Source organism: Dryobates pubescens, chromosome 15, assembly GCF_014839835.1.
Source record: "Dryobates pubescens isolate bDryPub1 chromosome 15, bDryPub1.pri, whole genome shotgun sequence".
Classification (NCBI taxonomy): domain Eukaryota; kingdom Metazoa; phylum Chordata; class Aves; order Piciformes; family Picidae; genus Dryobates; species Dryobates pubescens.
Window position 1 is genome coordinate 4,705,780 of NC_071626.1, and position 22,751 is coordinate 4,728,530.

The 22,751-nt window shown below is 44.1% G+C and overlaps 1 protein-coding gene across 4 annotated transcripts in view; it reads left to right on the plus strand.

Moving 5' to 3' along the window:
• The window catches only part of ANO4 (anoctamin 4), a 177,976-nt gene that overhangs the window by 41,668 nt on the left and 113,557 nt on the right, over nt 1–22,751 (plus strand). For all 4 annotated transcript variants that reach the window (XM_054167688.1, XM_054167691.1, XM_054167690.1 and 1 more), the window contains exon 2: nt 19,003–19,209. In XM_054167688.1, the coding sequence (XP_054023663.1) occupies nt 19,140–19,209 (70 nt within the window). In that variant the 5' untranslated portion in view covers nt 19,003–19,139. The remainder of the gene's footprint in view (nt 1–19,002; nt 19,210–22,751) is intronic.

The window sequence follows — 22,751 nt, forward strand, 5'->3', positions numbered from 1 at the left end:
AATAACAATTGCAGTTTTAAAAGATGAGCGGTGGCACAGTGCAGGAAGGGGCAGAAGAACTTTCTTCCATACATTTATGGTCCCTTGCTCTTGTGTAAATCAAAAGAAAGAAGTCAGGGGATTATCACTTTGCAGGAATTAAGAACATTTGTGGCCTTTGTATTCAGTGAATGGGAATGTAGTGTCCAGGAGAATAATCACTGAGTTCTAAATTGTGGATATTCACAGAAATTGGATTAAAGCAACTGCTTTGAGATAGTTGGGATTTCTTAATTGAAAATTATGTGTAAAACATTTCCATGCAATCACAGAATGGTTTGCATTGGAAGGCATCTTAAAGATCATCTACTTCCAGCCCCACTGTCGTAGGCAAGGACACCTCCACAAGACCAGGTTGCTCAAAGACCTATCCAAACTGGCCTTAGGATGGGACATCCACAGCTTCTCTGGGCAACCTCTCCCAGTATCTCACCACCCTCAGAGTGAAGAACCTCTTCCTTTTGTCTAATATAAATTTACCCTCCTTCAGTTTAAAGCCATTAGCCCTCGTCCCATCACAGAATACCCTTGTGAAAAGTCCCTCTCCATCTTTCTTATAGGCCCCATTTAAGTACTAGAAGTTTGCTTTAAGGTCTCCTTGGAGGCTTCTCTTCTCCAGGACGAACAGCCCCAACTCTCACAGCCTGTATTCGTAGGAGAAGTGATCCATCTCTCTGATAGTCTTTGCGGCCCTTCTCTGGATTCAGTTCAATAGAGCTACATCCTTCTGGACAGCTGGGGCCCCAGAGGTACACACAGTGCTCCAGGTTGCATCTCACAAGAGCAGAGCAGGAAGGGAGAATGAACTCCCTTGACCTGCTAGTCATGCTTCTTTTAAGACATGTACCATTAAATTCTAAGAAGAAAAAAAGCAGTTGTGGAACTAATAAAGCACCAACTATATTGAGGACATTTGTACAGCAGCTTGTAGTTCAGAATTCCTATGAATCATCATTTGGTCTAATACTTAGGTTCTTATGTACTTACCTACAAAATGGATTGCGAACTGAAAAATCTGACAAGAAAAATAAGGAAAGGTTCAGTATTGTTGACAGTGATATTTTGATTTACTCTTTTTTTTTTTCCAAGTCCAAATGGAGACCCATAACAGAAAAATGCATCATAAAAATACCTTTGGCAGTTGCAAAGGCAGGAGCAAAACCAAAACCCAGCAGCTGGTTAAAAAGGGAGAGTGTGTAATAATCATTTTCTTGTCATGGCTTGATGGCTGAAAGAGGTCTTTCCAGGAATCAGAAAATGAACAGCATGCCCAATTTTCAACAAAGAAGGATGTCATATAGGAGAGGGCTGGAGCACCTCTCCTGTGAGGACAGACTGAGGGAGTTGGGGCTGTTCAGTCTGGAGAAGAGAAGGCTCCCAGGAGACCTAATTGTGCCCTTCCAGTATCTGAAGGGGGCTACAAGAAAGCTAGGGAGGGACTTCTTAGGGTGTCAGGGAGTGATAGGACTAGGGGGAATGGAAAAAACCTAGAAATGGGTAGTTTCAGATTGGATGTTAGGAAGACATTCTTCCCCATGAGGGTGGAGAGATAATGAACAGGTTGCCCAGGGACGTAGTGGAAGCCTCATCCCTGGAGGTTTTGAAGGCCAGGCTGGATGTGGCTGTGAGCAACCTGCTGTAGTGTGAGGTGTCCCTGCCCATGGCAGGGAGGTTGGAACTAGATGATCCTTGAGGTCCCTTCCAGCCCCAACAATTCCATGATTCTATGGAGATTGAAAATGTCACAAATCTCATCAGGAACCGAGAGGAATTACTCTCTGGCAGTTTGTCTTCTTATCTGACATTCATTTTCTCACAAAACTTTCTCTACTCCAATTCTGTTGCATCTACTCTTCTCACTCCTAGGCACACCCTTTATTGATTGAAGCATTAAAATAATCTTTGGAAACCTATTTCCAGATTGCTGTTTGTGCAATTTTAATTCTGGCTGCTGTGATCCATTAATAGCCTTTTGTAAGCAGGCTCATATTGCTTTGTAAATGAAGGCAAATGGATCTGGTTGCTCATTAAGTTCTCAAAGTAATTTAACAAGAACTCTATCTGTAAACCAAGCCTTTTCAGGATTTAGGCTTATGTTCATACAGGATTAGGATGAGATGAGTCCAGCTGCACCCATCATTTTCAATGCCATTTTGAAGTTTAGGGACATGTTGCTCTTTCTTTCAGGGTGTATATCATAGAATCACAGAATGGCAGGTTGGAAGGGAAACCAAGAATCATCCAGTCCAATCTTTCTAGATAAGAGTAGAGTTTAAAGGAGATGGCCCAGCACCCAGTCAAGCTGAGTCTTACAACTAATCCATGTAGAGGCATCCACCACTTCCCTTGGGAGATGATTCCAATGTCTAACTGCTCTCATAGGAAAAAACTTTCTTCTGGAGTCCAACAGGAATGTCCCTAGGAGTTACTTGTTTAAGAAGAGGCTGGATGAGGAACTTGGTGCCATGGTTTAGTTGATTAGATGGTGTTGGGTGATAGGTTGGAGCTGATGATCTTGAAGGTCTTTTCCAACCTGCTTTATTCTGTTCTGTTCTATTCTACTTGTACCCATTACCCCTTGTCTTTTCCATCTGACTTCTTGTAAAAAGGGAATCTCCATCTTCTTTGTAGCTACCCTTTATGTACTAGTCCATGGGTAATAAGGCCTGCCTAAGCCTTCTCTTCTCAAGGCTGAACAAACTCCTTGCTCTCAGCTTTTCCTCTCATGTCAGGGCTTCCAGTCTTCTGCTCATACAGGCTGGAATGACCCTCCAATGAATGGAGAAGAGAAATAAGACAGCTTCATGTAGTTAGATCTACCAGGCATTTCTCCAGGGAAAGAATGGGGAAGGTGGGTCAGTTTGCTGGGTTTATATTGTTAGGTTTTCTTGGCTAGTCTAAACAAAGCAAAACAAAAAACCAAACAAAAACATTGCATCTGGAAGGCTTTGATGTTGCTTTTTTATGTGTGTGGGGTTGGTTTTCTTTCACTGACTGGGCTGCTTACCAGGTTTAAGTGTCCTAGTTAATGGACTTAACTGTTCTCTTGGTTTCTCAGCATGCTGCTGCTCCTGTATTTGAGTTTTCTCTCTGTGGGTGGAATACCATCATGGGAGCAACCACCTTTAATTGTTCAAATGTTTTATATTGCTCAAAGGCAGCACCAGTTAATGACCTGTTAAGCTCTTCTCAGAGTCACTACTAACAAGTTTCAGCACTGTATAGGCAGTTTTGGCAGCAAGATTTCAGTTTCAGAGTGGTTCCTGAAAATCACTTTCTACACATCTGTTGATCTGTATGCTCTTGACTCAGGGCAAAGTAGTATCTGTGAAGAAGAAACAATCTCTCTTCCTTAACTGTCAGCTTGCTTTGAATCCTCAAACCCACGATATTCAGAACAAATTCAGCAGCGTTATCCCTTTGGGATGTTCTTGAATGCAGAACTTCCAATATATTTGCAATACTTACAAACACTTGCAAATTTTGTTACATGTGACTTGTGTTATTTCTTTATTGGAAGCAGGTGTTGATCTGTTAGAGGGTAGGAGGGCTCTACAGAGGGACCTTGACAGGCTGGACAGATGGGCAGAGTCCAACATGATGGCATTCAACAAGTCCAAGAGCCGGGTGCTGCATTTTGGTCACAACAACCCCATGCAGTGCTACAGGCTGGGGACAGAGTGGCTGGAGAGCAGCCAGGCAGAAAGGGACCTGGGTTAGTGGTTGACAGCAGCTGAACATAAGCCAGCACTGTGCCCAGGTGGCCAAGAAGGCCAATGGCATCCTGGCCTGCATCGGAAATAGTGTGGCCAGCAGAAGCAGGAATGTCATTCTGCCCCTGTACTCAGCACTGGTTAGGCCACACCTTGAGGACTGTGTCCAGTTCTGGGCTCCTCAATTTAAGAAGGATATTGAGACTCTTGAACATGTCTAGAAAAGGGCAAAGAGGCTGGGTAGAGGTCTGGAGCACAGCCCTGTGAGGAGAGGCTGAGGGAGCTGGGGTTGTTTAGCCTGGAGAGGAGGAAGCTCAGGGGAGACCTTATTGCTCTCTACAACTACCTGAACAGAGGTTGTAGCCAGGTGGGAGTTGGTCTCTTCTCCCAGGCACCAGAACAAGAGGACACAGTGTCAAGCTGTGCCAGGGGAAGTTCAGGCTGGAGGTGAGAAGAAAGTTTGTCCCAGAAAGAGTAATTGGCCATTGGGATGTGCTGCCCAGGGAGGTGGTGGTGGAGTCACCGCTCCTGGAGGTGTTCAAAAAAGATTGGACGTGGAACTTGAGGCCATGGTGTAGTTGTCAGGAGGTGTTAGGTATTAGGTAATAGGTTGGACTTGATGATCTCTGAGGTCTTTTCCAACCTGGTTGATTCTAGGATTTGATTTTACTTTCTGTTGATGCTTTTCAAACTGAATGAGCAACAATGGGACGTTGAGTGTCAGAGGTATGAGTGGAGAAAGGAAAAGTTTTTATGCAGTATTATTTGTGAATGTCCTTCCACTGAGAAGACATCAGCCACAGGAGCTAAATTTAAGCACATGCCTTTTTATAGGCTCTTTCTGTAATCAAGATGGTTTAGCTGGATCCAGAAAACGTGTGTCTCTTCTGTGCTGCCTCTTAACTTTTAGGAACATCCAGCCTTTTATTCAGTACAGAAAAGCAGCTTGGAGTCTATCTCACATACTTGACATGCTTTTCTGAATTGCTAATGTGTCAGCTATTTACACATGAAAGAACAGAGGGGCTTGCCCTTGCACAAGGCTGTTGCTCAATAAAGGAGTTAGAGCATGGACTTCACAAAAGCCAACAGGTGGAGGGAGGTGATTCTCCCCCTGCCGTGCTCTGGTGAGACCCCACCTGGAGTACTGTCCTGTTCTGGAGCCTCTATTACAGGAAGGATCTGGACTTGCTGGAGGGTGTCCAGAGAAGGGCCATGAGAATGAGCAGAGGGCTGGAGCTCCACTCCTATGAGGTCAGACTGAGGGAGTTGGGGCTGTTCAGTCTGGAGAAGAGAAGGCTCTGAGAAGACCTAATTGTGGCCTTCCAGTATCTGAAGGGGGCTACAAGAAAGCTGGGGAGGGACTTTTTAGGGTATCAAGGACTAGGGGGAATGGAAGAAAAACTAGAAATGGGTAGATTCAGGCTGGATGTTAGGAAGAAGTTCTTCAGCATGAGGATGGTGAGACACTGGAACAGGTTGCCCACAGAATTGGTAGAAGCCTCATCCCTGGAGGTTTTAAAGGCTAGGCTGGATGTGGCTGTGAGCAACCTGATGTAGTGTGAGGTGTCCCTGCCCATGGCAGGGGGGTTGGAACTAGATGATCCTTGAGGTCCCTTCCAACCCTAACAATTCTATGATTCAATGAAACAAGATCTCACATCCTACCATGCAGTTATTGCATTTTTCTGATTCTACTATAAAGAGCTCAAGAAATTACAATAGTATTGATTAGTATGTACTGATGTACTCTAGGTGTACACATCTACCAAATTCAGGCAATCATTAGGTGATTACCATTGCCCTTCAGAGCTTCTTGGTCTTCCATCAGCAGCACAATCTGTCTCAGAAGTGAAATAAGCAAGACCTGTGCTTTGTTCAGTAAGCTGAGAACAGCCAGTAGGATCCCTGTGAGGAATGTGTGTAAGAACATGGCAGGTTTACATATTGTTAATTGCCTGGAGTCTGGCCAGAAAGCTGAGGTGACAGATGAACACACTGGCATCTGCTGCACACTGCAGCTGCCATCCCCTCTGGGGGATCACCATCACTTTATGACCGTTTTGAAAGCTTGGCACCATAGACTTTATTACAGCACAAAGCATGACTTGGAAAGAGGAAGGACATGCTGGAAATTAATGCTGCACAAATGCAAGAAAAGTAGGACACAATTGCCTCCACATTTCTGGTACACTGGCCTCTGTTAGCAGGTCTCTTCCATTGAAGAAGCTGGTGGTAGACTTAGGTGTCTCAGTAACTGGTTTTGGAGGGTGGTATTTCTTTGCAGAGTGGTGCTTGTCCAGCCTCTGCTAGAGTGTGCCACAGCATGTTCTTCTAGCCTGCAGCACAGCCCCTTCTCCAGGAGGCAGAGAGACATGTCTGGGTCCATAGGAGGGAATGAGAGGCTTCTGGACCTCTTTCCAGCTGAGTGACCTCATCAATGTTTATAAATATGTAAAGGGTGAGTCTTGAGAGGATGGAGCCAGGCTCTGCTCTGTGATGCCAAATGACAGGACAAAGGGGCAAAGGGTGGAAGTTGAGGCATGGAAAGTTTCACATAAATATGAGGAAAAATGTTTTCAGTGTAAGGGTGACAGAGCACTGGAACAGGCTGCCCAGGGAGGTTGTGGAGTCTCCCTCTCTGGAGATACTCAAAACTTGCCTGGATATGTTCCTGTGTAATCTGGTATAGGTGATCCTGCTCTGGCAGAGGGGGTAGATGATCTTTTAAGGTCCCTTCCAGCCCCTGAAATTCTGTGATTGTGGCTCCAGACCCTGCATATGTGAAGTCCTGGGGCCTGGGAATCTGCCCATGGGTCCCAGACTGTAGAAGCAGCCTGTATGTCTACAGTGGAGAGTCATTTCAGGTCAAAACCTTTCCTACACAATGGGCTTGACCCAGCATGTGCACCTGTTCAGTCAGGTATCAATCTGACTTCAAAAGTAATTTATTCAAGTATGATGCTTTGCTGCAAGATGGGATTTAAGATGATTTTGTTGTCTTAGATTTAAGATGATTTTGTTGTCTCAGATTTAAGATGATTTTGTTGTCTTAGGCCCTATCCCTGAAGACATTAGCTGCACAGGATCTGATTACAATTATCATCAAAGTTAAAGTCAATTGATGGCTAATAAAACTGTCTGTGGGTAGAAAGCATTTTTTATGCCAAGCTTATCAAAGGCTCCATGGCTGAGGCACAATCTGGCTAAAGATGGGAGTGTGTGTTCATCCTGCTGCTTGCAGGAGATTGTGGCTGGGGCTGGCTTGGGGCAGGAGAAATGAGAGTAGCAGTGGTGGACCAGTTCCTTGAAACAGGACACAAAAGGACAAAGTTAAATTAAGCCTGGTTTCTGTACTGCAGATCATTACTGTTTGGGCCATGGAGGCAGACACATTGAGGCATATCCTGAGCTCTCTTTTTCCCATCTATGAAGTCTCCTGGTTTTCTTTTTCCCTGTTTCACAGTTGATGTCTCAGATTGATTGCACCGTTCTGCATTTTAGAGAATATCCAATTAAATGAGATAAAATGAGACTTGTGGTATTTGAAATGTAGCAGTTGACATTCAGCAGCACATTAAGATGTTAAAAAAAAAAAAAAGAAGAAGAATTCTCTGCTTTTAAATCTACCTACACTGAAAATATATATGCATGGCAAGTGTTTCATTTCCCTCCTCAGCCAATAAAATGCATCTGGGGGGGTGGTCTGTTGCTTTGTTTCAGAGTTGGTGATTTTCCCCTGATGTTTGTACTAGGGCTGTGTGTGCAGTTAGCTTTTATTGTACACATATGGGCAAAAAGCTCAAAATCAGTGCAGACAGATTTGATGAGAATCACAGATTGTTAGGGGTTGGAAGGGACCTTTAGAGATCATAGAGTTCAACCCCCTTGCCAAGGCAGAATCACCCAGGGGGGTCTTGAAAGTCTCCAGAGCGGGAGACTCCACAGTGGCTCTGGGCAGCCTGCTCCAGGGCTCCAGCACCCTCGCAGTAAAGAAGTTTCCCCCCATGTTGAGGTGGAAGTCCCTGTGTTCCAGCTTATACCCATTGCTCCTTGTCCTTGCTTTTGATTTGCAAAACCATAATGCTCTTGATTTTGAATAGGACAGCAGTAAGTAGTTGCTAAGAAAGAAAACAGGTTTACTCAGCACTGGTTAGGCTACACCTTGAGTCCTGTGTCCAGTTCTGGGCCCCTCAGTTTAGGAAAGATGTTGACTTGCTGGAAGGTGTCCAGAGAAGGGCAACAAAGCTGGGGAGGGGTTTGGAGCACAGCCCTGTGAGGAGAGGCTGAAGGAGCTGGGGTTGATTAGCCTGGAGAAGAGGAGGCGCAGGGGAGACCTTATTGCTGTCTGCAACTACTGGAAGGGAGGTTGTAGCCAGGTGGGGGTTGGTCTCTTCTCCCAGGCAACCAGTACCAGAACAAGAGGACACAGTCTCAAGCTGTGCCAGGGGAGGTTTAGGCTGGATGTTAGGAAGAAGTTCTTCCCAGAAAGAGAGATTGGCCATTGGAATGTGCTGCCCAGGGAGGTGGTGGAGTCACCATGACTGAGGTGTTTAGGAAGAGACTGGATGGGGTGCTTGGTGCCATGGTTTAGTTGATTAGATGGTGTTGGGTGATGGGTTGGACCTGATGATCTTGAAGGTCTTTTCCAACCTGGTTAATTCTATCCTATTCTATCCTATTGAAAGCAGTGCTCACCACGAGTGAAAGTAAGTTTCGAATCAGCTCAGTGTTCTGAGTCTATTTTTGGCTAGTAAATGCTGTGCATATATAGTAAAATGAGTAAGACAAGAGTTACTGCATAGTTTGCAAATCAATAAGTGCAACTTAAGAAGACAGATCCAGACTTCTGATTTTTTAAATGATATATATTGCCTTGAAGAAGGAAGTGTTGCCATGATGTTAGTTATTGTGCCAGAAATGGAGATACAGACTCATAGAATCAACAAGGTTGGAAAAGACCTCAAAGATTATCAAGTCCAACCTGTCACCCAAGACCTCATGACTACTAGACCATGGCACCAAGTGCCACATCCAATCCCCTCTTGAACACCTCCAGGGACGGCAACTCCACCATCTCCCTGGGAACCTACTGGCTTCATGTCAACCTACATTCATTCTCGTGCAAATCTGTTCCACTTGCTTATAGAGACAGTGAGTCAAAAGCCACACTATCCAATCCCCAGAAATCCAGCCTTTCAATCTCTTTTGAGCATTTTCTGAAGTTACTTTTCAATGTAATGCTTAAAATATTTCTTTCAGAGATTGCTTTGGACAGTTGAAATCTTTCTTTTTGGCTGGACTTTCTGTTTCCTCTCTCTTTTGGGTAGCTTACATTGGAATGCATTTTGCTTTCTGGTTTTGGGTTTTGTACTTTGAAGTTATTCCTTACTATTTGCATGTTGCAGTGACATTAATTGATGGCTGGTATTACAGGTTGTGTTTCAGTAATTGAGATTGTGTGGGGTGTTTGGTTTTTTTTGGCTTGCTCAGAGGTAATTGGAATTCTAATTGATAATTTTTATTCTATTTGATCTCTTAGATGGCAGTTTTCAAAGTGCCAAATCATTACAAAGTAAAACCCCCCAGGCTGTTCCAGTCCTGATAAGGTCAGGTTTATTTTGATTTATTTTCTAAACAAAATTTTTGATCACAGCTCTTGACTTATTTCTTTTTCATAGAACCATAGAATTTATTCAGTTGGAAAAGATCATAGAGTTCAACTTTCAATCCAACACTGCCATGGCCATTAAACCAAGCCCAGAAGTCTGCTCGTTTCTTGACCACCTCCACAGACGGTGACTCCATCACCACCAGTCTGGCAGCCTGTTCCAAACCCTGACCACTCTTTTAGTAAAGAAAATTTTCCCAGTATATAACTTTAAACTCCCCTGGTGCAATCTGAGTCTGAAACAGCCCAAAGTCTGCCTGCTGGAAGTCCCAGGTGGCAGTTTGCTGACCCTCCTCTTCCTTTCTCCAACAACTCAGAACTCCATCATTTCATGATAGTGAGGGTCCTTTTAGGGTGTCAGGGAGAGATAAGACTAGGGAAAATGGAAAACAAAACAGAACTTGGTAGATTCAGATTGGATGTTAGGAAGTTTTTCACCATGAGGGAGGTGAGACACTGGCACAGGTTGCCCAGGGAGGTGGTAGAAGCCTCATGCCTGGAGGTTTTGAAGGCCAGGCTGGATGTGGCTCTGAGCAACCTGCTGTAGTGTAAGGTGTCCCTGCCCGTGGCATGGGGGTTGGAACTGGCTGATCCTTGAGGTCCCTTCCAACCCTAACAATTCTATGATCATTGTGCCCAAGACAACACCCAACCATTACATCACCCACAAGCCCTTCTCTGTTCACAAACAGAAGGTCCAGCAGGGTACCTTCCCTAGTTGGCTCCATCACCAGCTATGTCAGCAGGTTATCCACCACACACTCTAGGAACCTCTGGGACTGCTCCCTCTCTGCTGTGTTTTGTTTCCGGCAGACATCAGGAAAGTTGATGTCTGCCACGAGAACAAGGGTTAGTGATCACGAGGCATCTCCTGTCTTAAGGATATAATTTCCTGACAAATTGATGGGTTTTGATAGGGAAACATTCTAGTGAACATGTTTTATCAGCCTCATGTTTTTATATTTCTATTGTGCCTATCAGATTTTAGGACAAAAGATTTCTCATTTCTATTTTTCATACTGGCACGAGCAAAGGATTCTTTTGTTCTCTTTTTAATTCTTCTTCAGGATGCATGTGGTTCTGAGACTATTAAAAGCCCAGCTGTAACAATGAAGTAAATCAAAGCAGACAAAGTAAATCCAAGTAGATACTAAAACAAAAAGAGAAAGGCAATAAGCACGGCAATAAAACTGTAGTCAACCCTGTTATGAATTCAAAGAATCACAGAATGGTAAAGGTTGGAAGGGACCTCTGAAGATCATTGAGCCCAATCCCCCTTCCAGAGCAACATCACCCAAAGCAGATCACATAGGAACACCTCCAGGTGGGCCTTGAAAGTCTCCAGAGACAGAGACTCCACCACTACCCCGGTCAGATGGGATAGTGACAAACAGCACTGATGGTAGCTGGCTGGGTGAACTGAAGGGGAAAATGTTTTACACATGATTGTTAGGCATTTATCCCAGTAGCCTGCACCATATAGCAGCATATATGCACCACAGGCTGTGCAGAGGGTTTTTTTTTTCAGAGTGAAGCTAAGCAATAAAATTTTGTAGAGAAATGAAAATGCAAGACTCACAAATTAATCAAATTAACCCTCCACAGGGAAAAAGGTCCATGTGATTTGTGTTGGCAGCACCTTGCATTCAGCACCATGGGCTTGCAAAATGCCCCTAACCATCACCAATAAGTCAACAGTAACTGAAAAGAGCTTTATATTCACTTAGCTAAGCCTTTCTCTTCATTCCTGCCTAAGGAAGACAAGTGGGGTTTCAGACTGTCATGTAGACCATTAAAGTAGGACTATTATGATTCTCTCAAGACGTTTTCATGACTTCAGGTTATTATCTTGCATCTCTGTGAGTACTACAGGAGTTTTTCAGTCCTGCTAGATAATCATTGTTGAGTGCTAGCTTGTTGTAATTTAATAAACCACCTTTGGGGCTATAAAAACAGCTCTCTGATGGTGGGCCTGAGGTAAACATAATCTTTTTATTCATTAGGACTTTGACAGACTTAAAAATAACACTGACTCTGGATGCATTTATATCACAGGCAATGTGGCCACTTTTGTAGGGGAGAATAAACTCTTCTGGCCTAAAGCACATTTGCAGGTGCAAACCTGTGTTCCTTTGCAGCTGGTGGTTCTTTAACTCTGTTTCTAAAGCTGTGCAGATAAAGCTGTGTAAACCCAGCGTGCGCACAAGCTCCTTCCTCATGGTGTCCTGTCTCTCCTCCAGACATGCCTTTGATCACAGCTCAAAACATAGACCCTAACAACCAGCAATGAGTGGCAGGCACGGGGTGAGGCTGCCCTTCTCCTGTTGAAGGAGGGTAATTGGAAAAACAAATGCAGTAGCCAGAAATACATCTTTGTGAAGATTTGTTTTGCTGATGCCAAAGGGCTCTGCAGTGATGCTCTTACATGAGACCCAGAAAGCAAGTGAAGTGGAAAGAAATACAACATAGAAATGAGAGGAATAATGTGATACCGTTTCCTGCAACCTTTGCTTGACCTTAAGCAGTTGGCTTAGGAGGGAGATCCCTGGTTCACTTGTTGCCTGAAGAGCTAGGAAGTGTGACAGGGAGGCAGAGCCTATCTGCAAGTATCTTGGGCAAATGAAATTGCAAGGGAGAGACAAAACCAGATCTATCATTGTGCCACTGTGTAAATCCTTGTTGAAAGCATAGCTTGAGCATCATGAGCATCTCTGGTGCTAATTGAGTCACCTTGAGTCCTGTGTCCAGTTCGGGGCTCCTCAGTTTAAGAAGCACATTGAGATACTTGAACATGTCCAGAGAAGGACAACAAGGCTGAAGGGAGGTTGTAGCCAGGTGGGGCTTGGTCTCTTCTCCCAGCAACCAGCACCAGAACAAGAGCACACAGTCTCAAGCTGCACCAGGGGAGGTTTAGGCTGGATGTTAGGAAGAAGTTCTTCCCAGAAAGAGAGATTGACCATTGGAATGTGCTGCCCAGGGAGGTGGTGGAGTCACCATCTCTGGAATTGTTTAGGTAGAGACTGGATGAGGCACTTAGTGCCATGGTTTAATTGATTAGATAGTCTTGGGTGATAGTTTGGACCTGATGATCTCAAAGGTCTTTTCCAACCTGGTTAATTCTATTCTCTTCCTATTCAGTCCTGATAGAACTGGAACAGAGCCTGCAGGAGACAGTGGTGGGGCCTCTGCATGTTAAGACATGGAAAAGCTGAGGTGCCTACAGAGCATCACTGACTTTCATGGGAAATGTGGCAATTTGCACCAAGTGAGGAAAGGGTGCTCAGCTTTTTCAGGTGAACCAGTTAGCTCATTTTCTTCTCTGGACATAAAAGTTGAAAGGAATTAAATATATAATTTCCCTGTTTAATACTGCACCTTAAAACCTCATTTTCTGCTCTCTGCCCATGCTTCCAAAGTGCTTCCTTATGACCTTGCTTCTCTGTGCCTGTAGGCTTTCCGGAGTGACTTTACTTGTCGCCCTATATGACACTGCACTGAGGTTTTCTTCCTCACTTCTTGGTGTGCTTGCTCTGCTCTGAGAAAGGCCTCAAAGAAAGGGTCTACCTCAGTTGGCTCCTAAGGCCTCCAGATAGGTCTGGAAGAGAATAAAAACCCCACATAAAAAGAAGAAATAGCTGGAGTAATTTGAGTCCCCTGTGAGCATTGACGCTCTGATAACACCAAACCGAAAGGACTTACTGCACCTGCCAGCAGCAGTTTGTTATGCCAGACAAGGTCTACAAAGTGGGTCAGGGCACTTGAGGCTAATTAAGCACTGTTAGCTGGTGGACTGTTTATACAGCTTCATAACTCTGCAGTCCATTACTACTGCTTATTCCTGTCCATATTATCTGTGGTTAGAGACAGACACCTCAGGAAGGAGCCTACAAATACATGCCTGTACCTTAAGGTGGTACAGGATGGAACAGAACTGGAGCTGCCCCAAACCTGACAGTTGCTACAGGGAGGTGTTTTTCCAGGTGGAGAGGTGTCTCCAGCCCTGGCACAGTATAATTTGGACAACCAAAGCAAATGCCCCATCAGATACCTTGGTAGAGTGGCTTCTGAGTGGTGCAGGATCCTGTCTTTCATCACTGCAGTATCTGACAAGTCAACAAAACATATATCACCATCACATAAAAATTTACACTCGGGCACATTGGCAGTGTTTTTTACTTCTAGTAATTCCTCCCTCCTTTTTCTTCTTTATGTTTGAGTTTATTGCTTGCTGACTTGGAAGTACTTTACTACTCCTCTTTTGATTGTTCTCATATGCAGGTTTTATCTGAAGCATTAGAGATTCTGTAGTGTCATAGGTATACTGCCCCTTTCTGAAAGGCTCAATGTAAAATAAATGTTGCTTTAGAAAAATGTATAATAAAATGACCTGGCTGGGAGCAACAGAAGTTAGCCAGAAGCAGGATAGAAAATGGGTTTTGCTGCTGGCAAACTGCACAGCTGAGATGTGTTGGTGGGAAGGGAGTGAGAGTGTTTCTGTTACGTGAAGCTGCAAGCTCTAGCAGAAACTTCAGACGAGAACAAAAGGGCAGCAAGAAGAGCAGCTCCTCGTGGAAACAAGAAGCTTGTATGAGGAAAAAGAGATATAAATATAGGTAAGGAAGAGAAGGATGTGTGAAGATTTGAGAATGCAGAGAAAGAATTTTGCTGCATGCAGGAAAAGATCTGAGTGCTACCTGTTAACATTTGAAGGTTCAAACCTCATCCAACTTCAAAACACTAAACTACTTCCCACTCTTAAATACTTGGTCTGCAGGTGAATGAGCCTTGTCCAGAAGCCAGTCCTCCAAAGTGAGCAGTCAGCTGTGGCTACTGGCCAGGATTTAATTTTTCACTTGCATTTGCACTGCAGCCCTGGCTCAAAATAGTGCTTGTGATCCATTCTGTTACGTCAGAGAGAGATACATGAGAAACTCCTGGGGTTTGTCCCATCTATACCAGCTATCAGAGCATGCCAGTGTGCCCCTGCCCAGCTCCTGGGGCTGCCAAGCTCACCTAAAAATGACCATGTTGCAGGAGCAGGTACAGTAAGAGGCCATGTAGGGAGGCATGCAGCTGCCCTGGGATTTTGGTGTCAGCCTGAAGGCAGGAGAAAAACCACCCAACATAAACTGAAGATCCAGTCTGCAGTACCAGAACAAGAGGACACAGTCTCAGGCTGCACCAAGGGAGGTTCAGGATAGATGTTAGGAAAAAGTTCTATACAGAAAGAGTGATTGCACATTGGAATGGGCTGCCTGGGGAGGTGGTGGAGTCGCCATCACTGGAGGTTTTCAGGAGGAGACTTGATAGGGTGCTTGGTGCCGTGGGTTAGTTGTTTGGGTGGTGTTGGATTGGTTGATGGGTTGGACGTGATGATCTTGAAGGTCTCTTCCAACCTGGTTTATTCTATGTATATTCTATGTACTGCTGGAGATCTGAGCTTTCTTTTTAGACGTCTCTCGTGTGGGTATTGCTGTGCTGCAAAAATAATTGAAGTCATCCTTAAATTCTATGCTTCAGAGCTCTCTGCACTGTTTTCTCACATCTCTGACCCCCAAAGTCAGGATTCAGCAGCAGTGTGGGCTGTTTGCAGGAAGAATAACGGAAGTTTACTCTGGAGTTTGCCCAGTGCCAAGAGTTCACCAGGGTTTCATCTCCCACAAGCTATGTGCACTATTTCCTGTAGCTTTTCCTCTGCTGATTCCCCCTTTTTTAGTTTCTGCCTTTCTGCATGTTACCTGAGGATGCATTTTCAACTGTCAGTACCTTTTAAAAGGATTTTCACCCGCATGAAAACAAGGTAGTATCACAGCTTGCTGCAACATTACTGTCTTGCATCTTTTCAGGCGTTAAGTTTAACTGAAGAGCCATACATAACAAAGCAAGATTTGATCTCTGTGGTGGGTTAAAGTTTCCCATTCGCATTAACTAAGCACGGCCAGCCCAGTTTAAATTTAAAGGCATAGCCTTAAACTGCCACAGTCTCCCTCTGAAATGAGTAATATCTTATTGTGGCCTCCCTGTGTCTGAAGGGGGCCTCCAAGAAAGCTGGGGAGGGACTTTTTAGGGTGTCAGGGAGTGATAGGACTGGGGGGAATGGATAAAAGCTAGAAATGGGTAGATTCAGATTGGATGTTAGGAAGGAGTTTTTCACCATGAGGGTGGTGAGACACTGGAACAGGTTGCCCAGGGAGGTGGTGGAAGCCTCATCCCTGGAGGGTTTTAAGGCCAGGCTAGATGTGGCTGTGAGCAACCTGCTGTAGTGTGAGGTGTCCCTGCCCATGGCAGGGGGGTTGGAACTGGCTGATCCTTGAGGTCCCTTCCAACCCTAACAATTCTATGATTCTACAATGACCCTTACATCTTTATCCTGTACCTGGTCTCATGAAAATAATGGAAGCTCACTCTCCTAGTCAAGAGAGAGGTTTCTTCACGTAAGTGAAGAAAATAACTGCGGTGTCAAGGAAACTGAGACAAAGAACTCCCAAATACTTTAAGCATATAAATAGTTTACACCTTTGCTGTAAACTATGGTAGGCTTTGAGCACTTTTAAGCATTAAATGTGTCCAAAGAATAATCTGTAAAATTCAGAGTAATGCTGGCACATTGTTCCTCCTGTAGTTTGGTGTTCTAATGTACATAGCACATCTCTTTAGAGGAAGAAAAGAAAAGGTTTCCTATAACCCGAGGCAAGTTGTTGCTTTAACATAATTTTAGATATCTTCAATCTGCAAATTTTGCAGTTCTTAGGGATAAGAACCTGGCTGCAGTATCCTTTATTTTGGTGTCTGAAAAAAAAAAAAAGTGCTGTACAAATCATGTAGGAAGCTGAGTCACAGCTGCACAAGAGTTTATAGACTGTTTTTGGAAAGTGAAGCAGCAATTTACTTGAACCTCAGAGAAATGTAGCAGTTTATGTTCGGAACCAGTTCCTAAAATAGCTCATTCATTTCACAACCAAATGAAAGCACAGCCCTGCTGAGATCCAGCCTAGTAAGCGTGTGCCCATGCCCAGGCTCATCCTCAGCACTGGCAGTGTAACTCCCTGTCTGTACGCTTCAGAGGGATGGTTATTTTAGGTGATATGCCAACCGGTGGTGATGCTGAAAGGGAACAGTTGTGGTTAATTTTTTTTAATCCCTTAAGGATAATTGCACAATATTTTGAGCATCATGAGATTCTAATGACTGCACAACATGTGAAGATCTCATTTTACTGCTGGAGCTTAGCTCCTTGTGGCTAAGCTATATGGCTAACATGGTCAAGGAAGCGTGTCGTCCAGACATGCTCGTTGTCATTCTGCTCACATGGATTGCTGCCTTTCCCAAGATGAATCAGCTGAGTAAGGGGACTGGGATTGGCTGGCTGTGCTGAAGGAGATGTGATTTCAGCAGTCTAGAAACACCTGGCAGTTAGTTATGCCCTGTAAGGAGGAGGTGTGTAAGCAGTTGCTGCAAGGAGTCCTACTCCTTTCATGCTACCTGCAGGAGACCAGCTCTGCTGAAGTGCAGCAAAGTCAGGTTCTGAATACTCAAAGCTTTTCCTCACTGGTTCATCTCCAGTGTTTCCATAATTTGCATACAGAAGTGGCAGCTCTCTTCCCCTTGCTAATGTATTATGGATCAAAGTATATTAATGTTTCAGAGATTCAAAACCTCTTCCATGACCCAACAGTTCACATACATTGACTTTCAGCGGAACTGGAAGAGCAGAGTCATTAAGGCATTCTTGGACATTGCAGTGAGGGACACCTTTCACACAAATGAGCAATCTAATCAGTTATGTCTAATTATTTTGAGTTAGTGCAACTTACAATGTGCTTACAATATCCATATTTCCAGCTTTTAAGGATTGACTTTCTATCTGCTTCTCAGTTTGTCGATCTATAGCTGAGATTTTCTGGTTTGGTTTAGGTTTCTTTATAAAACAAAGAGTGGTTGCTGAAAAAAAGCAGAGTTGCATTTGCATTAAACATAAAACATTCAGCTTTGCTGCACCAAAGAGGTTGTCTAAGGGTTTTCACCAGAGTAGGCTGAGAGTAATTACTGTGCCCAGTTCTGGGCCCCTCAATTTAAGAAGGATATTGAGACACTTGAATGTGTCCAGAGAAGGGCAACGAGGCTGGGGAGAGGTCTGGAACACAAGCCCTGTGAGGAGAGGCTGAGATTGTTTAGCCTGGAGAAGAGGAGGCTCAGGGGAGACCTTATTGCTCTCTACAACTACCTGAAGGAGGTTGTAGCCAGGTGAGGGTTGGTCTCTTCTCCCAGGAAACCAGCCCCAGAACAAGAGGACACAGTCTCAAGCTGCACCAGAAGAAGCTTAGGTTCAAGGTGAGGAGAAAGTTCTTCACAGAAATAATTGTTGGCCATTGGAATCTGCTGCCCAGGCAGGTGGTGGAGTCACCATCACTGGAGGTATTCAAAAAGGGATTGGACATGGCACTTGGAGCCATGGTTTAGTTAGTCACAGAATCACCAAGGTTGGAAGAGACCTCAGAGATCATCCAGTCCAACCTGTCACCACAGACCTCAGGACTAAACCATGGCACCAAGTGATAGGATGGACTGGATGATCTCTGAGGTCTTTTTGCAACCTTATTGATTCTATGATTCTAATTAAATTTTAGTTGGAGCAGTCGCATCAATGTGAGCATAAGCAATGTCCTTGTCAGGTAGTATTTCTTTCTAAGAACTGTACAATAGACACACAGGAAAAGTCAGATTTGCTTTTCTCTTGGGGAAAAAAAGATAAAGCCTGTTTTTCACTACAGTTTCTATTTACAAATTGGCTATTTGACAAATCTGAGAATGTTTTATGAGGAAGACAATTTCCAGCCTTGCACAAGATGGGTGACTGTGGAGTTGCTTTTCAAGCTTAAGGACATACTTACTGTTTTCCTCAGAAAAGACCTTTATTTTTTCTCTTAAAAGCTGGTGCCCACCTAAAGTGCAGCCTTTTCTCCATACAATAAGAATTCTTAACACTTGTTGAATGCTCAGAGAAAAGCTTAGGCTTGTGGTGAGGAGAAAGTTCTTCACTGAGAGAGTTGTTAGCCATTGCAAGGTGCTGACCAAGGAGGTGGAGTCACCGTCCCTGGAGGTGTTCAAGAGGGGATTGGACGTGGCACTTGGTGCCATGGTTTAGTCACGAGGTCTGTGGTGAAGGGTTGGACTTGATGATCTTTGAGGTCTCTTCCAACCTTGGTGATTGTGTGATTAATAGCAAATTCTAGTCCATCAATAAGGAAACTGCCATTTGATTAACTGTGCCCTGTGAGCTGCATGAGCTTTTTTGAAGGAATGGAAAATAATTCCTCCTGCAGGCCAGTAATGCAGTAAACCATGACTGTGTATTCATTTAAATATCTATTAGTGTGGCTGACTCTGATGTCTGCAGCACAGCAGCAGAGATGTTCACGTTTTTAACTTTCACAGGGTTTGTCGTTTCCTTTAAAGAAAAAAACCCACATAAAAATAAAAAGCAAGGCAGTTACAATTTAAACCACGGTAAATTGTCATCTTTTAGTTATTCCATGCTGCTCCCTTGTATCTAACAGGACTAATTCTTATTCCTGTCAGGTATAAGTTGGTCTATTCATGGGGCTGAAAAGCGTGAGCGAATCTGTCAGAGGAGAACTGCAGCAAGCTACCCAGTGTCACAGCATCCGCCCGTGGACGGGCATCCACCACTCCCACAAGCCAGAAGGTCAATAAAAATGGAAGCCTCCTCTTCTGGATCCAGTATTTCTGGAGTTGCTGGTGGAAAAACAAAAACCCACCAGCCAGGTAACAGATTTGCCTCGACACCTCTTTCAGTGCCATTTCTTGTGTGGTGTGCCATGATGTTGTGAAGCTGGTATTAATAGCACCAGCTCATGCTTGCATGGAGATGAGTCTATTGATCATCAGAACTACTGGTTGATGTCCTGTCTATGTCTGGTGTGGTTTTTTTGTCAGTTATAGATGATAGAAATTAACAATAGTTGAGACAGCTGAAAATGGGAGATGAAAATGTACTTTAATTCCAAAGCAAGTGTACAGCAGAGAGTGGTATCCAAAATGTTAATGATGAGAGAACTTTGAGCTATTGTTTTTTGCTACTGCTCCACTTATATACATTTAAACTAATGGCAATGCTCTCGAGGCTACAGGCATCCCCAGTGGAACTCACTAACTGACACTAATGTTGGTTTTGAGCAAAGGCACAATCCAGGGCATAAATCAAAGTCCTGCAGCTAGAATGCAACTGAAAACTCTAGATCTGGAAGACATTTTACAACATATATTAACTGGTTAAAAAAAGTGAAACTTTTAAAAAGAAAGCCAGAACCTCCTGGGAACCATCAAATTCTAATTGACATCATGAGTTCATCCCTTGTTATGTTAATTGCCAGAGCTATTTTAGAAGCATCTTTTCTTCTAACAGGGGAGTACATCTGTGCTGGCCATGTTCAGTCAGTCTTCACAGTGACAATTAAACTCCAGATTTCATTCCTTAGCAGACCACATTAAGGCTGCCCATGAAGTCATTTCATAGCTTCTGTGTTGGAGATCCTCCATAATTATCCAGCATTGCAGCCTAGAAGAGCGCATGATGCACCTTGTATGCAGCTCCCCAGGTGCTGTGGGACAGAGTCTACCAGTGCAAGACAGAGAGCTCTGCCTGCAAACCCTTAGAGTGCTCCTATTACCTTGAAGATCCAGGAAATGGCTTAGTTTCTGTACAAGTTGAAACCACAGATTGTAAAGTGTTGGTTGTTGTGCAGGTCTGCTGCCATGAGTTTCACACACCCATACTATTTAGTCACCATAGTCTTTGTCAACATAGATTAATTAAGAAATTGGAGTGACTCATAACCATATGCTTTGTTTATTTCAATTCCTCTGTTCACTTGTTTGTCCTTTTTTTGTTGTTGTTGTTGGCTTCTATGTTTTTCCTTTGAAGTACAGAAATAAGTAGCACAGGAATGGTGTTGCTGAAGCTATGTAATCATGACAGCAACACATTAAAAGACTGACAAAATCCCCCCTAGATGACAGTTTGTGGGGGGATAAAAGTGTATCTTGAACATGCACAATAACTGTGCTCACTTTGACCTGCTACACATTCTTACAGCTAGGTGTTCATTTAGTATTAAATGATGTACAGGCACTGTATGCAAGCTTCTGATGGAGAAAAAGATGCCTTTTTAGGTAGATTTCTAGGAGTATCCTAAAATGGAGCTCATTAGTGAGCATCATTTAGAATCATAGACTTGTTAGGGTTGGAAGGGACTTCAAGGATCATCTAGTTCCAAACCCCCCTGTCATGGCCAGGGACACCTCACACTGCATCAGGTTGCTCAGAGTCAGACGATCATTCTCTGAGGGATTTAGTATCACAGAATACCAGGTTGGAAAGGACCTCAAGGATCATCTGGTCCAAACTTTCTTGGCAATAGTATGATCTAGACAAGCACCCTGTCCAGCTGAATCTTGAAAGTATCCCATGTTGGGGAATTCACTGCTTCTCTGCTGAGATTATTCCAGTGCCTGATTATTCTGGTTAAGAAAAGTTTTCCTTTTGTGTCCAATCAGAATCTCTCCAGAGGTAACCTGCACTGATTACCTCTCACCTTTTCCATGTGACTCTTCCTAAAAATGGAGCCTCCACCTTCTTTGTAGCCTTCCTTCATGTACTGGGACATGGTGGTAAGGTCTGCTCTTCAGAGGCAAGGAAAATGCGTGGCTCTTGAAAGAGTGGCAATCAAAATTAAAGGGAGAAAAATATAAAATGCATGTTTAATGAGCTTAGTCACAACTTAATGAACTTTGAATCATCAAGGAAGCTAGAACTGAGTCTTTCAAAAATGGTAATTTACCATACAAAGATATTCTTCTCTCCTCAGAAAATGTGCACGTGCTTGTCAGCGTTCACATTTGGTTGTGAATAGTCCTTAGAATATCTGTGTCAGTTAGATGTGAGTTGTTGGTTAAATCACATTCTCTTTCCTTTGCTGTCTGGCAGGATGCACAGCATACATCTCTCTTTTTTGTTGTTGTTGTTTTTGTCTGAAAGAGAATAATCCCCTGCAAATAATTCTGCCAGAAAGCTCTGCCGTGCAAATATTTCTTGGCAGCAGACTCGTGTGTGAAGTGGGAATAGTGACGGAAACTCACCTGAACATTTGAATTCAGTGGTGCTGTTATCTTACTCGTTTGACATTAGGGGAGTAGACTTTTCCACTATGTCTTCTTTGGCATCCTGGCCTGCATCAGAAATAGTGTGGCCAGCAGGAGCAGGGAAGTCATTCTGACCCTGTACTTAGCACTGGTTAGGCCACACCTTGAGTCCTGTGTCCAGTTCTGGGCTCCTCAATTTAAGAAGAATATTGAGACACTTGAATGTGTCCAGAGAAGGGCAACGAGGCTGGGGAGAGGTCTGGAATACAAGCCCTATGAGGAGAGGCTGGGATTGTTAAGCCTGGAGAAGAGGAGGCTCAGGGGAGACCTTATTGCTCTCTACAACTACTTGAAGGGAGGTTATAGACAGGTGAGGGTTGGTTTCTTCTCCCAGGCAACCAGCACCAGAACAAGAGGACACAGTCTCAAGCTGCACCAGGGGAGGTTTAGGCTGGACTTTAGGAAGAAATTCTTCCCAGAAAGAGAGATTGGCCATTGGAATGTGCTGCCCAGGGAGGTGGTGGAGTCACCATCATTGGACATGAAGAGGCTTGATGAGGCACTTGGTGCCATGGTTGAGTTGATTAGATGGTTTTGGGTGATAGGTTGGACTAGATGATCTTGGATGGGACCCAAAGAGGTCCTCAAGTCCAACCTCCCCCGCCAGAGCAGGACCATACAATCTAGCTCAGGTCACACAGGAATGCATCCAGACAGGCCTTGAAAGTCTCTAGAGAAGGAGACTCCACAACCTCTCTGGGGAGCCTGTTCCAGTGCTCTGTGACCCTTACAGTAAAGAAGTTCCCCCTTGTGTTGAGATGGAACCTCCTGTGCTGCAGCTTGCATCCATTGCTCCTTGTCCTATCCCAGGGAGCAAGTGAGCAGAGACTGTCCCCTCCCTCCTGACCCCCAGCCCTCAGATATTTATAAACAGTTATTAAATCCCCTCTAAGTCTTCTCCTTTCCAGATTAAAAAGCCCCAGGTCCCTCAGCCCCTTCTCAGAAGGCAGTGCTCCAAGGGCCTTGAGCAACCTGGTCTAGTGGAAAGTGTCCCTGTCCATGGCAGGGGGGGGTTGGAAATAGCTGATCTGTAAAGTTCCTTCCAACCCAAAGCATTCTGTGACTCTGAACCCAGCCTGCACACTTAACTTTTCTCTTTATTTACA